Source organism: Diabrotica virgifera, chromosome 5 (assembly GCF_917563875.1).
Source record: "Diabrotica virgifera virgifera chromosome 5, PGI_DIABVI_V3a".
Classification (NCBI taxonomy): Eukaryota; Metazoa; Arthropoda; class Insecta; order Coleoptera; family Chrysomelidae; genus Diabrotica; species Diabrotica virgifera.
In genome coordinates, this window is record NC_065447.1 from 131126636 (window position 1) to 131143194 (window position 16559).

Genomic DNA, 16559 nt, shown 5'->3' on the forward strand with positions numbered 1-16559 from the left:
AATGATAATGATAAAGTCCATACTCCCAACGCATTAGTACACGTGAATGAAAAAGAAAAATTTCTGACATCTATTATAGTAAACTCAAACACAATCCCCAAAATTACCGATTTTTCTGATACCGCAATAATTGAACCCTATTCAAACTACCCGATTCTAAATTTCCAGCCACACGATAACTTAATAAATTATTGTTCTGATAAAATATACCGAAACGACAACATCAAGTCTCGACTTCCAATACAACATATTAACAAGGAAGAACGAGAACTAGTAAAAAATCTTTGCTTAAAATATAAAAACAAAAGAGCTAATCAATCTGAAAATTTCGATGAACATCCTTTCAATATCCTGACTTATGCAATTATTTGTCCTAATAACACAAAAAACAAAACTAACCAATTTACACCGTACAAACTTATTTTTGGATATACTTCTATTAGACCACCCGAAATATTTTATAATGCGAAAACTCACGGATTTATGCTCTACGAACTCATTTTTGGATATAATTCCATTAGACCACCCGAAATATTTTATAATGCTAAAACTCACGGATTTATACCGTACGAACTCATGTTTGGGTATACTTCTGTTAGACCACCCGAAACATTTTATAATGTAAATTTGCTTATATCAAAATACTTTAGGAACTTAGGTAATCCTAAAGGAAATCCCAAATTAAAATTATTGTCCCTTTCGAAACCCAAGAAACCCACGTAAAGTTTGTTACTTTATTAAATACCAAATCCAATAGAACAATCAAAGTAAATTTTGAAAATTCATCTATCATGAATTCTCTTTCAAATTCCTTAGACTCATTTCAGTCATCCACTCCCAGTATATGTTAACCCTAATCAACAACACCATTGGAACCTACTTTTATGAAGAATTTATTTTATTTATTAAGCTCAAGAACCCTTGAATGCATAGAGCTGAGAAATTTAATTTTCCCCACAATTAGTATTAAGTTATTAAGTACATAATAATATTACACTGTACTACTATAATATAGACTATAGACAATATTACATTTATTTTTATTAAATACTTAATATTAAATATTTACAATGTACAAATTTTATTATAGTCTTTCCATACATTTTTTCTTAACTACATACTTGTTTCCATTGTTTTCTGTCTAAAGCTTTTTCTTTCCAATTCTCGATACTTATTACTTTTTCGTAAGTCTTCATATACTGTAACATTTATTATCCTTCCTGGTCTATCTTTCCTTCTTGATGTATTGATTTTCGTGAGAGTACCATTTTCAACATTCTTTCCTTTCCCATTCTTTCAATTTGTTCTAAATATCATATTCCATATGCTCTAATTTAAATAAATATTTTTGACTCGTTATTTAAGTCTCTTAGTCCATACAAAAAAAAAAAAAAACAAATAGTCTGGCTAGTTGACTAAGCCAAAGCCATTATAAAATAAAAAAGTCTCTTATTATTCTTTCTACTCTATTATTATTTATTTTCACACCTCTCTATATTGCTCCTGTATTTTCTCTCCCATCTCTCTAAAAAATATATTTCTGATTTTTGTACCCATGTTTCACATGCGTATGTAGCTGTATGCCTGATAACTGTTTTGTAGATTATAATTTTTGTTTTTCTCGAGACATATTCGAATTTCACTAATGATCACAACACTATACTTTTTGTTTCCTTTTACTATTTTTGTCTTTATCTTTCCTTCCCCGTGTCCATTTTCACATAATTTCAGACTCACCTGAGTAAACTCGGAAACTCATTCGAACAGAAATTTTTTCATTCTATCTAAGGCGAAATTATCTTCTTTTTCTTTATGTCTTTCTCCCATTATCATGCATTTTGTCTTTTCCTTATTTATTACTTATTTCCTTATTTATTAGGAGACTAAATCTTTTACCCCTTTTCTTTTCTATTATTATATTATTGTTCATTAATCCTTTTAGTTCTTTCTTACTTGTCATTAATAGTGTTAAATCTATACATTGCCATACTTTGATGGCCGTGTTGAAAATATTTCCTGCATCTTTATTTTACTTTTTCTGATTATTCCTTCTAGTATTAGATTAAAAAAAAAAGAGTCATTGATAATTTGTACCCTTACTGTCATCCTTCGTTTCTTTCAAAATTGCTTGGTTTATGCCCTTGCCCTTGTTTACTATTTCGTTATTGTGTTATCCATAGGCATTTTGTTTTCATCATGACGATTTTAATTAGTAGGCTTATCTCTTTCATTAGATCGTATATCTGTTGCCACTTTACCTTATCTTAGTCGTACTTGAAAAGTCAACGAACAGGACATAATACTGATGTTTATATTCGTAGCACGTAGTGCGGATTCCTTTTAGCGCAAACTTTTGGTCTGTCGTCGACCTATTATTTCTAAATTCTGCATGATATTCGACCAATATGTTTTCCTTATATTGATTTAGCTTTTTCTTATGATTTGTGTCCAGATTGTCTAAACTAACTACTTATAACAGCGCGATATCTCTATTATAGTTGTCTCTACTATAATAGTTTTCACCTTTCATTTCGTCAAATTTTGTGTATAGGACATACCCCTGCTATCGCACACTCTGTTGACGTTTTTCTGTTTCCCATGTGCTTTTATCAAGTTATGTATCTCTTTGGGTAGCCTTTTTTCTTCGGCTATTATCATTTCCGCCGATATTTCTGTTATTCCTAGATTTTTATTTTTTTTCGTCTTTTTATTATATTTTTTATTTCTTCCATTGTACAAGTTTCTATTAATATAAGGTCATATTCGCTTTCATGGATTATTCTCCTTCCTTCTTCATTTTTGTTTAGCAGTTGCAAAAAGTAAGTTTGCCAATTTCTCATTAACTCCCTGATTTATTTATTAATGTACCCACCTTCATCATTTTTCGTATATGGGATATTTTTCTTATATCCTCTTTCCATTGTTCTTGTTTCCTGGTAAAAGGATTTAATGCCCTTTTGTTTGGAATCTTTCTTCGACCTCTTTGAGTTTATCTTCATTGTATTTTCTTTTGTTTTACACATTATTTAATCATTGTCCTCAATTCTCTGAATTCTTATCTACTACAGTCACTATTATTGGTTAACTTTTAATTCTTATTTTTCTAATTGCTTCTACCAATTTTAGCATTTCCCCCATCACACCATTCCTTTATTTTTGTTTTCCATTTTTAACTATTAACTAATTAATTTGACTAAGGTAACTTTACTAATGTTTAACACTGCTTCCTGTATGTTTTCACTAAATCTTTTAAATCAAAATTTCAAACGACAAATGGACCCTCCTGGTATACAAAGACATGTAACCATTCAGAGATTTTATCGACAAAACGACAGAATCTTAGCCAATTAATAGATACCACTGAATAAAATGTAGCTTGAATACTATCATTCAAATCTGAAGTCCAAACTCACATACGTCTCCTCAAACAAATCTCTAGTTCCGTTATAGTCAAATATACAGAAATAATCGCTGATACAAAACAATACGCTTTCCGAGAAAAACATGTACTTATTAACGGAATAGGTTCAATATGGAAATCAATAACAATAACCGGAAACTTAGATTCGTCAGATGACGAATATTTCAATGAATGTATAAATTTAATAAGATACCCCGCGATGAGTATCAAATCGAAAACTTATTAAAAATTCAAATATCGGTTACCACTTCTTTCATTAAGAGTTTCAACGCGACAATCCGAAAATTACAAATAGATGAGGAAACCTTCAACAATAATATTAAAGAAATTAGAAAATCAATAATGAATATCTCTGACCAATTAAAATTCTATAAATCTCAAATCGATATGCTGAACTTTTGTGAATTGCTAATGGAAAGATATTCATTTATCAAAGATTCGTTAAATGGTATAGTAAATGCTATAACTTTTGCTCGATTAAAAATATTACATAGTTCAATCATTACCCCGTTTGATTTAATTGAATCGCTTATATTAGGCATATATCACAATCATTACAGAAAAATAATCTTCCCTATCTATCTATACTTCAAACCTCCCTCAATATCTCGATATTATCGAATTACATGCCTATCAATTAGACACAAGAATTGTGTTCTTCTTAAATATTCCTTTAACTGTTTAACTGATGTAGAACAATATACTTTATATTATCTCTATCCAATAACAATACTGGATAATCGAACAGGTTTAAATTCGATATTAACAACAACTCATAAATATATTGCGCGAAACGATGATTCTTTGTTATACCTTACAATAAATAGATAGCCTTGAGTCATGCAAAACACTTCGAGCCAGAACCAAGATCTGTTATCCAATCGACAGCGACGCCATATGCGAAGCCCAACTTCTGAAGCGACAAGAACGCCTTTCTAGGACATGCCAGACTTCCGTAATATTTGCCAAAGACTACACCATTCAGAAGATCAGCTTGAATTTTTGGCTCGTAACAGTTTCTGACCCACTGCCCAATAAAATCAAATGCTAATTCAGAGAAGTCAAGTCAGAAATCATCAAAACTAACCACGTGCTCAAACTACAACCCACTTGCGATGCCCTTATTGGTAGTACAAGAGTACACTCCCAGAAATTGATTGACGCTTACGACAATGTTACGTACTAAAGTCATCCAGTTCAAATACCATTCAGTTGTTGCAATCACTTCTCAGACAAAATCTTTCCAAGACAAAGACCCAGTATCCACCTAAGCGACTCCATAGACGAAGAAGAGCAAATCGCACTGAATACCAATAAACAGACACTCTGGAAGTTGCTGCCACGCGTCAACTTCCTTCTAACAAGGGGAGCTGTTATATCCGTTTTTACCAACTAACCTTAATAATGAAGTACCTACTTATTTCCCATCAGGATATATCAGGTGTCAGCCATCTGAATCGACGCATCCAGTTTCAATGCCAATGTCAGCGAGAACTACTACGTCCAGGCTTTCTCACAACCTCAGCATTTTGTAAATCATATAAAACCATTTGCCGGTGTTTAATATTTGTTCGTAATAATTTAGATTTAGTACATGTAACTTTAATTCTTGTATTTTCAAAATAAAATATTTTTTAAAAAGTCAAAAAAGTTTTAAGTGATATAAAATATATATATATATATATATATATATATATATATATATATATATATATATATATATATATATATATGAAAGAACGGCGATTGCATTTTATTACACTTCGACCACCACCGGTATTCTACACGACGTGTTTCGCAGGTTATGTCAACCGCTCGTCAGGAACACCTAGGTGAGTGGTCGAAGAGGAATAAAATGCATGGGGCCTTCCTGGTAATAATTGGTAATAATAAAATACCAGACTTCAGTACACTAGGTACGACATCTATATGAACTAATCGAAAAGATTTCTCTGGTGTACAGAAGAAATCTTTTCCGTAGCGGCCGTGACCATGTGAATTCAAAGTCTTGATAAAAGACTATGAAACGACAAAAGATACCTCTTTGTATCACAGATTTGTCTACAAAGCCACGTTATTCGCTACGCATTCCTCAATAACGGAGAAACCGTGATAATAGGAAAGAACGGCGATTGCATTTTATTACACTTCGACCACCACCGGTATTCTACACGACGTGTTTCGCAGGTTATGTCAACCGCTCGTCAGGAACACCTAGGTGAGTGGTCGAAGAGGAATAAAATGCATGGGGCCTTCCTGGTAATAATAAAATACTGACTTCAGTACACTAGGTACGACATCTATATGAAATAATCGAAAAGATTTCTCTGGTGTACAGAAGAAATCTTTTCCGTAGCGGCCGTGACCATGTGAATTCAAAGTCTTTTAGTCCTGGTAATAAGTATTTTATTATTACCAGGAAGGCCCCATGCATTTTATTCCTCTTCGACCACTCACCTAGGTGTTCCTGACGAGCGGTTGACATAACCTGCGAAACACGTCGTATAGAATACCGGTGGTGGTCGAAGTGTAATAAAATGCAATCGCCGTTCTTTCCTATTATCACGGTTTCTCCGTTATTGAGGAATGCGTAGCGAATAACGTGGCTTTGTAGACAAATCTGTGATACAAAGAGGTATCTTTTGTCGATTCATAGTCTTTTATCAATACTTTGAATTCACATGGTCACGGCCGCTACGGAAAAGAATTCTTCTGTACACCAGAGAAATCTTTTCGATTATTTCATATAGATGTCGTACCTAGTGTACTGAAGTCTGGTATTTTATTATTACCAGGAAGGCCCCATGCATTTTATTCCTCTTCGACCACTCAGGTGTTCCTGACGAGCGGCTGACATAACCTGCGAAACACGTCGTGTAGAATACCGGTGGTGGTCGAAGTGTAATCAAATGCAATCGCCGTTCTTTCCTATTATCACGGTTTCTCCGTTATTGAGGAATGCGTAGCGAATAACGTGGCTTTGTAGACAAATCTGTGATACAAAGAGGTATCTTTTGTCGTTTCATAGTCTTTTATTATGACTTTGAATTCACATGGTCACGGCCGCTACGGAAAAGATTTCTTCTGTACACCAGAGAAATCTTTTCGATTATTTCATATAGATGTCGTACCTAGTGTACTGAAGTCTGGTATTTTATTATTACCAGAAAGGCCCCATGCATTTTATTCCTCTTCGACCACTCACCTAGGTGTTCCTGACGAGCGGTTGACATAACCTGCGAAACACGTCGTGTAGAATACCGGTGGTGGTCGAAGTGTAATAAAATGCAATCGCCGTTCTTTCCTATTATCACGGTTTCTCCGTTATTGAGGAATGCGTAGCGAATAACGTGGCTTTGTAGACAAATCTGTGATACAAAGAGGTATCTTTTGTCGTTTCATAGTCTTTTATCAAGACTTTGAATTCACATGGTCACGGCCGCTACGGAAAAGATTTCTTCTGTACAACAGAGAAATCTTTTCGATTATTTCATATATATATATATATATATATATATATATATATATATATATATATATATATATATATATATATTTGTACAAATATTTTCGACCACCGTACTGTGTTATAGTGGTTTGAAGTTTCAGCAATTCGGTCATGTGAAATAAAAGTCTATTTGTTATTTCTCAATATTTCGTCACACTTTTGTGACTTCTTCAGGAGAAAACTGTAAATTTATTAAGATTAGAAATTAACAAAAGCTAAATATTTAATTACTTACAACTATAAGAGTATTAATTTAGATTTTTTTAACATATCGTAAGGGACATTGACTTAATTTTGATTTTGACATTTATTATTTCGGAGTTATGGTAACTGCAATAAATTTTATATTCATAGAATATTGTCTGATATTTAAAATTCTTTTTTTAATAATAAATAGGTCAAAGTAAATCAAAGAAAATATTAACGGAATTTTAAGGTGGAAAGGTATGATTAATAGTAGAAAAATTTTAGAAAGAGACTAGAGTATATTAAATTGATCTATAAAATGTAAGTGATGGTACATAGTGAGTTAGTATAAGGCTGATATTTTTCGAAATTAAATAAAAATTAAGATGGATTAATTATTAGGTGAATAATTGAGTAATTTGTTTGAATTTTTACACTTTTTGAAAATATTTTAAAGGTTATTTATTATTTAGAATGTTACAGTAGATATTACTCAAATGGTTAGTATCAGTCTTATAATTAATTAGATTCTGGAGTTTTGATAATATGTACCATCTCAAGGAAGAGTCGTTTTTTATAATTGTCAACTTGTTCCAAGATTTTTACATTGTTAAAGTCAAATTTATGTCCCGTCTTTAAATGGTGTTCTACCAAGGCACAACAGTTTTTTCTGATATTACAGTCACTTTTATGTTGAGTGACACGTTGCTTAAGCCACTGTTTACTTTGACCTATATAACAACCTTGACATTCAATGCAATTTATTTTGTAAATTATGTTGCTCATTAATCCCTTTGGAGTATTAGCTTTAGTTTTCGAGAACAACTTTGAATTTAGAAGTGGATTGTACTTGACTAATTTGATGTTTGGAAATGGTTTAAAAAGTGGGACAATTTGGTCTGTTAAATTTTTTACGTAAGGTATTTTTTTGTAAATAACTGGTTGAGGATTATTTATCAAAGCTCTATCACAGGAGTTAGTGTTGTAAATGAGTTTTTTTAAAATGTGTTTTGGGTAGCCATTGTTTAAAAACATCTCAAAAAGTTTATTCAGATTGACATCTAAGAATCTTCGATCACAAATTGTCGTCACTCGATTTTTCATGGATATAATTGTGTTAAATTTTTGATTTCTAGGATGATTTGAATAATAATTTATAAATCTGCCTGATGCAGTATCTTTTTGATACCAATCTAATATAATTTTGTTATCATTTGTTTTTATAACTTTGGTATCTAAAAAAGGTATACTATTTTCATTTTCATTTTCGACAGTGAATTGAATATTTTGATTAAGTGAATTAAATATTGCTTGTACTGTCTGGATGTGGTTAAAAGGTACACTGCATGTACTGTCGCAATGGACAAATTAGACTATATTCAAAAAACAGATACTCTTCTTCAAGATCATACAACGTACATTCAAATCAACAATAATCCAACCACCTCTATCCAGACTGCACATAATAAATTAATAAAAACTTTAAAAAATCAAAACAAACTTACAGAACAACAAGCCAAAGAACTAACAATTTACAATTCTGATATACCTAAACTGTATGGCCTACCAAAGATACATAAAGCAAATATACCATTACGTCCAATTGTCAGTACTTTAAACTCCACAACTTACAACCTGTCCAAATTCTTGGGAGACATACTTAAACAAACATTTGAACATGAGCCAAGTTTTAATACAAAAGATACATTTTCTTTTGTAAATTCTATAAATGGACTTCAGCTACCAGATAATTATGTTCTGATCTCATTAGATGTAGTGTCATTGTTTACTAACATCCCTGTTAAGTTGATCATTGAAATCGTACAAGAAAAATGGTCTAAAATAGAACAATTTACATCTTTATCCAGAAAAGACTTCCTCTCATTGATAACATTTCTATTTGATAATACATATTTTTGTTTTTATGACAAATTCTATAAACAAATATTTGGAACTCCAATGGGCAGTCCTATAAGCCCAATCCTAGCCACAATTATTCTAGACCATTTAATAGACATTGGAATCTCAAAATTGCCGTTTTCACTACCATTTATTTATAAATTTGTTGATGATATAATATGCAGTGTACCTTTTAACCACATCCAGACAGTACAAGCAATATTTAATTCACTTAATCAAAATATTCAATTCACTGTCGAAAATGAAAATGAAAATAGTATACCTTTTTTAGATACCAAAGTTATAAGAACAAATGATAACAAAATTATATTAGATTGGTATCAAAAAGATACTGCATCAGGCAGATTTATAAATTATTATTCAAATCATCCTAGAAATCAAAAATTTAACACAATTATATCCATGAAAAATCGAGTGACGACAATTTGTGATCGAAGATTCTTAGATGTCAATCTGAATAAACTTTTTGAGATGTTTTTAAACAATGGCTACCCAAAACACATTTTAAAAAAACTCATTTACAACACTAACTCCTGTGATAGAGCTTTGATAAATAATCCTCAACCAGTTATTTACAAAAAAATACCTTACGTAAAAAATTTAACAGACCAAATTGTCCCACTTTTTAAACCATTTCCAAACATCAAATTAGTCAAGTACAATCCACTTCTAAATTCAAAGTTGTTCTCGAAAACTAAAGCTAATACTCCAAAGGGATTAATGAGCAACATAATTTACAAAAAGCAAGATACAAGCCCTAGAAATGAAGTATTTACGAAGAGTTAGAGGAGTGACAATGAGAGACAGAATAAGAAGCACAGATATACGCACAGATCTTAAGACGAAATCTGTACTTGAGTATGTTGAAGAAAAACAACTAAGTTGGTGGGGACACATGAAAAGAATGAAAGACAACATACCGGTGAAGAAAATATGGGAAGCCAGGATACAAAAGAAAAGAAGTAGAGGAAGACCTAGAGAAGATTGGGATACAGTAGTCGCTAAAATCATCCAAAGGAAGGGGAAAACAATAGCAGAAGCAAGCCGATTAGCATACAATAAGAAACAATGGTCAACATTTGTACACACGTGAAAGGATGTGCCAGTCCCGACACTGAAAAGTAAAAGGGACTCAAAAGACTATATATATATATATATATATATATATATATATATATATATATATATATATATATATATATATATATATAATTTACAAAATAAATTGCATTGAATGTCAAGGTTGTTATATAGGTCAAAGTAAACAGTGGCTTAAGCAACGTGTCACTCAACATAAAAGTGACTGTAATATCAGAAAAAACTGTTGTGCCTTGGTAGAACACCATTTAAAGACGGGACATAAATTTGACTTTAACAATGTAAAAATCTTGGAACAAGTTGACAATTATAAAAAACGACTCTTCCTTGAGATGGTACATATTATCAAAACTCCAGAATCTATTAATTATAAGACTGATACTAACCATTTGAGTAATATCTACTGTAACATTCTAAATAATAAATAACCTTTAAAATATTTTCAAAAAGTGTAAAAATTCAAACAAATTACTCAATTATTCACCTAATAATTAATCCATCTTAATTTTTATTTAATTTCGAAAAATATCAGCCTTATACTAACTCACTATGTACCATCACTTACATTTTATAGATCAATTTAATATACTCTAGTCTCTTTCTAAAATTTTTCTACTATTAATCATACCTTTCCACCTTAAAATTCCGTTAATATTTTCTTTGATTTACTTTGACCTATTTATTATTAAAAAAAGAATTTTAAATATCAGACAATATTCTATGAATATAAAATTTATTGCAGTTACCATAACTCCGAAATAATAAATGTCAAAATCAAAATTAAGTCAATGTCCCTTACGATATGTTAAAAAAAATCTAAATTAATACTCTTATAGTTGTAAGTAATTAAATATTTAGCTTTTGTTAATTTCTAATCTTAATAAATTTACAGTTTTCTCCTGAAGAAGTCACAAAAGTGTGACGAAATATTGAGAAATAACAAATAGACTTTTATTTCAATATATATATATATATATATATATATATATATATATATATATATATATATATATATATATATATATATAATAAACAAGGCTGAAATATTGGGGTAGCAGCAATCTCAAAGAAAACTCTTTATAATAGTTCCAAGCTTTCGAAAATGTTTATTTTCATCATCAGGGAAACTATAATATTTCAGCTTTGTTTCCTAACTGTTCAGCAAATATTATATACCTGTTATATATATATATATATATATATATATATATATATATATATATATATATATTTACTCTATATCTCCAAACTCTACAAAGATAGTTGAAAGATTGACCCAGCTAAATCCGAATTTTTATTATCTTGGGTGAAAAAATTGATTATCTGAATTATCTTACCTAGTTTTATAATATATCGAGTGTGGTCCAATCTACTCTTATCTTAAACGCAAGTGACCTAAAATCTATTTTTTCACACATATTTGGAAGAATAAGATCTAAAATGTGGTATGGGTATTTGTAAAAAAGATTGCAATGCTTTTCGACGATAACTCATTTCAAAATTAGAAAACTATCCATATAATAAACAATCATGCATAATCAGTAAGGATTGTTATAAACATTTTAGCGAAAATCAATACAAAGAGTACTAATTTCATTGCAATAAAAACAATTATATAAGGTGTCCTAAAAGTATTGGGACGGTCGAATATCTCGCGAAATGTACATCAGATCAAAAAACCGAAAAATGTGTTTTCAATATTTTTCAAAAATCTATGGAATGACACCAAACACGACACGTGGGGGGTAACTTAAAAATCTTAAATAGGAATCCACATTTTTTATTGCAGATTCGGATTGCTTACGCAAAAAAGTAACTTTTATTCGAGACATTTTTTCGAATTGTGGATAGATGGCGCTATAATCGGAAAAAACGATTTTTCCTGGTGCACTATAGACAAGGCGAAAACGGCGGGTTCGTTGGATAAAATATCCCCATGAGATTTTTTGCATAATCACATTCGTGTGACATCCCAGAATAAGGTTCAAGAAGTCGCCCACATGAAAAGTGGTCCAAATTTTTTTAACAATTTTTTTTAATCAAATTGCAAAAATCAATATTTTTGGCCAGGACAATTTTTTTTAGATGTTTTAAACCATTTTGGACAAAAAAAGGTCTCTTATAATTTCTCTCTAAAGTTGATCGTTGTCGAGTTGATAAGAAATTTAAAATTGAAAAAAACGAAAATTGGCGATTTTCAAGGCTTAATAACTCGGTTAAAAGTTATTATTATAAAAGTCAGAAAGTAACTAAATCAAAGTTTGAAGCGAGAAGAGATCCAGAGATACAAGATCCAGAAGAAATTTTTGTAATTATTTTATTACTAAGCTGTTATTTTTAAGTAATAATAATGAGCGCCATGCACGTATTAGGCGGCCGTCAATGTGAGTGCGAGAGACATGCCATTCCGGCAGTCAATGGTGCATCTTACTCGCACTCACATTTACAGCCGCGTCAATACGATCTTACCGCTCATTGTTAGTAATTAAAAATAACAGGTTAGTAATAAATTAATGACACAATTTTTTTTGGATCATGTAGGGTAGGCTTTAAACTTTGATTTAGCCACTTTCTGATTTTTATAATAATAATTTTTAACCGAGTTATTAAGTTTTCAAAATGGCCATGTTCGAGTTTTTCAAATTTTAAATTGCATATAACTCGAAAACGATCAACTTTAGGGAAAAATTACAAGAGACCGTTTTTGTCCAAAATGGTCCAAAAAACCTTAAAAAAATTCTTTATTAAAATTTGATTAAAAAAAAATTGTTACAAAAAAAATTTGGACCAAATTTCGCGTGGGCAACTTCTTGAACCTTATTCTGGGGTGTCTCACGAATGTGATTATGCAAAAAAATCTCATGGGAATATTTTTTCCAACGAGCCCACCGTTTTCGCCTTGTCTACTAAGTAAATTATAGAAACGGTCTAATATCTCGAGAAATACACTTCCAAATGAAAAACCAAACAACACGTGTTCCAAAAAACCACAAAAAAAATATTTATCAAAAATCTACCGAATAACACTAAACAAGACCTCCCACTCCATCCCATGGAGGTGGGGGTTTTTAGTGGATTTTGCGTGGGAATAGTTCAGAATCCAGTAGCCCGCTTGAGTATTTGATTTTTATAATATAATTCTTTGACAACCTTTTGTTGTCAACTGCGTGGAGCTGAGTTGAGATAAATTACATGTAATGTTCCGTTTAAAAACGAATCTACAGTCGGAAAAATGAAAGAATACCCATGAACGAACATATAAAACACGCTGTATTTTCCTGTCGCCGTGTCACAAAGAAAATTGCTTACCGCAAGTACATGTAATAATAATTATTACATGTACTTGCGCTGGCCAATTTTTTGTGTGACACGGTGACAGGAAAATACAGCGTGTTTTATATATTCGTTCATGGGTATTCTTTCATTTTTCCTACTGTATCTGTATGTATATATATACAATAGATCTCTTCCTCTCCCACCTGAATGGAATACATCCAAGTATTCAATTCACGATGGAAGTTGAGTCTGAGGCGTCTTTACCATTCCTTGATGTACTTATTCAAAAACAGCCACCTCACAGTTTTTCCTATTCCGTGTACCGAAAACCCACCCATACAAATCGGTATCTCAATGCCCAGTCACATCATCACCCCGCCCAACTCAGTTCAGTTGTCAACACTCTTGTTTCCCGCTCTATAAGACTTAGTGACGACAATCACAGACCATCTGAAATAAATTCAATAAGGCAAACACTCTTACAAAACGGCTACCACAAAATTCAAATCAATAGGAGCATTCAGAAACATCTAAATCCCATTCCATCTAATAAAGAAAACTTGCCGCCCGATCAACCCAAAACCTTTCTACCTTTTATCAAAGGTGTCACTGACAAGATCAGTAGAATTCTTAACCCTCTAAATATCAAAACCGTCTTCACTACTCACTCCAAGTTGTCCAATCTTGTCAGATCCGTAAAAGACCAAATCCCCAATGAAGACCATGGTGTCTACGAGATACCTTGTTCCAGTTGCCCACGGACATACATAGGACAGACAAACCGACGAATCCAAAACCGTATTTACGAACATTCCATATCTGTAAAAGACTGCCGGCAACATGGCGACCCTCAGCGCCAACCGATCCCACCCAGGCTTCTCCCGCGCGTACTGAGAGTATAAAAAGAGCTACACAGGCGAAGACAGGTCGTCACTCGACACTGAGGAGTAGGCAGATCGAGACCTCAGTGCCGCTTGACCGTTCTCCTAGAGAACAAGACACTACTGGTACGTCACAAGTGAGGGGAGTAGGCAGATTGAGACCCCGAACTCAAACGGAACCATACCCCTCTTGAAAATGGCTCCAAAAAGGGTGCCGAAACGTCGAGTTTTAAATTCTTAACGAGGTTCTTGCCAAGAACTTAGTAATTTTCATATATATATATATATATATATATATATATATATATATATATATATATATATATATATATATATATATATATATATTATTTAAGGAGGAGAAAATATTTATAATTATTAAACCAAGTTTTCTATATATATATATATATATATATATATATATTTATATAAAATAGTGAAATTCGTTTATATATATATATATATATATATATATATATATATATATACATCTTTATATCATACCTGAACCATCTGGAAAACCGTACAATCCTGAACCTCCTATATCTAGAGTATTTAGAGTTGCCCACGGTACGCTTATATTCATTAATTCTAGCGGGGAGTTCAAAAATGTATATATACAAAAGAAATGTTTAATATTTTTAAAGATATATAAATAGGGATTTTACATATTATTGACATAATCCTGATCCCCTTGTTATTTCAGTCAATTCTGAACCCAAACATATGTGTATATATACAAACCTGAGCCTAATAGATGTTGCCAGTTTTTAGTGAAATGGGATTCTTAGGGAATTTTTCGTATGGCTTCAGTAAGTAGTCAAAATAAAAATTAACAAAAGAAATGCAAGAATTATCTTTTACATATGCATAAGTTTACACCTTTTTGGATAGTTACAATTTATCTAGTAAATTATTTGTATTGTTCATTAAGTGAACAAATGGACAAACCCCTCTGTTTATTTATTTTCCGGAGAAGAATAAATTGAATAAAACTTAGTCTCTTATAATGGTGGTCCCTGGGATTGGGATCTCAGATTAAAAGAACACTCGCCTGTGGAGTAATGACAGCAGTAATTTATTTAGTTAGTTTATTTTTCAAAATAATAAACATACAGGCTTTAAAAAATTGCAAATTATAAATATCTCAAAAAAACAAACTATTAAACTGATTGTAATAAAATATTATATATAAGAAATTAAAGCAACCTCTTTTATCAAACACAATGATAAACTCGTTGGCGTAAGTTTTGATTGTATCTCAACAACAACAAATGTTTAAAAATGCAAAAAAATTAAATACATAGTGGATTGCACAGTAACGTTACATAGTATTTAAAAATAATACCTATTTAAAACTCATTAGTTAAAAAAGGGTTTTAAACAGTAACAAACTTGTCGGCGAAGGTATCACATTACTGCAAAAGATCCGTCCCACATAATGAATATCATAAAGAAGGCGAACCCATCATAATATTGCAAAACGATATTATGTCCCACCGAATTAACAGCGATGGCAGCATCATATTACTATAAACTATACGTTCCAGGTTCCAGTTCTTATAATGAAATGAATGTCAAAAATATGACGTACCTATGTTGACAGCAATTTATGCAGATTAACAAAAAAGGAATAAATCAGGAAAGTATTCGGTACAATAATTTATTATCAAAAGTAGGTACATTTGTACATTACTTGATTTTATTATTGATTATAGCTTAAGTAATGGCAATTTCAATTGCCTGCAAGCGTAAGAATAATGTGATACAGATCAAAAATAAAACAATAATGTCTTTCAAAATAGTGAAAAAAAAATAAACATCAACTAAAAAATATTTGAAAAATAGTGTTTAATATTTAATGTTTTCTTTTATACATATATTATAAACGATAGCTTTGATACTTGCGCATTTTCTTTCTTTAAATACCTCGACACTCTAATAAGTTGATGCACTTCTACCTCAACGGGAGGCTTTCTGTTTTTAATATGGTCGGAAAAATATTCTGCGATAATGCTTTTTTGTTGCTTTGTCCATGGTTGTCTCCTATCAATAAAGATTTTCTTTTTTAAGTGGCCCTTTTTTTTGGTGGTTCTTTATTATTATTTAAGTTAGCTGAAGTAGATGGAATCTGGTAATCGGCGTTTAGATTATCATCCAATATATATTTTCCATTTCTTCACCTTGTGCGTCAGAGAGAGGAGGTAAGTTAATGTCAATTTCGTCTAAAGTTTTACCTTTGTATTTTTCAGCTCCTTCCATCATTAAA

The 16559-nt window shown here is 31.3% G+C and overlaps 1 protein-coding gene across 1 annotated transcript; it reads left to right on the forward strand.

The window, feature by feature from the left end:
- The first annotated feature begins 8587 nt into the window (after positions 1 to 8587).
- LOC126884400 (uncharacterized) lies at positions 8588 to 10226 on the forward strand. The gene has a single exon (XM_050650321.1). It carries the CDS (start codon positions 9075 to 9077, stop codon positions 9819 to 9821), a length of 747 nt encoding a protein of 248 aa, XP_050506278.1. The 5' UTR covers positions 8588 to 9074; the 3' UTR covers positions 9822 to 10226.
- The last annotated feature ends 6333 nt before the right edge of the window (positions 10227 to 16559 follow it).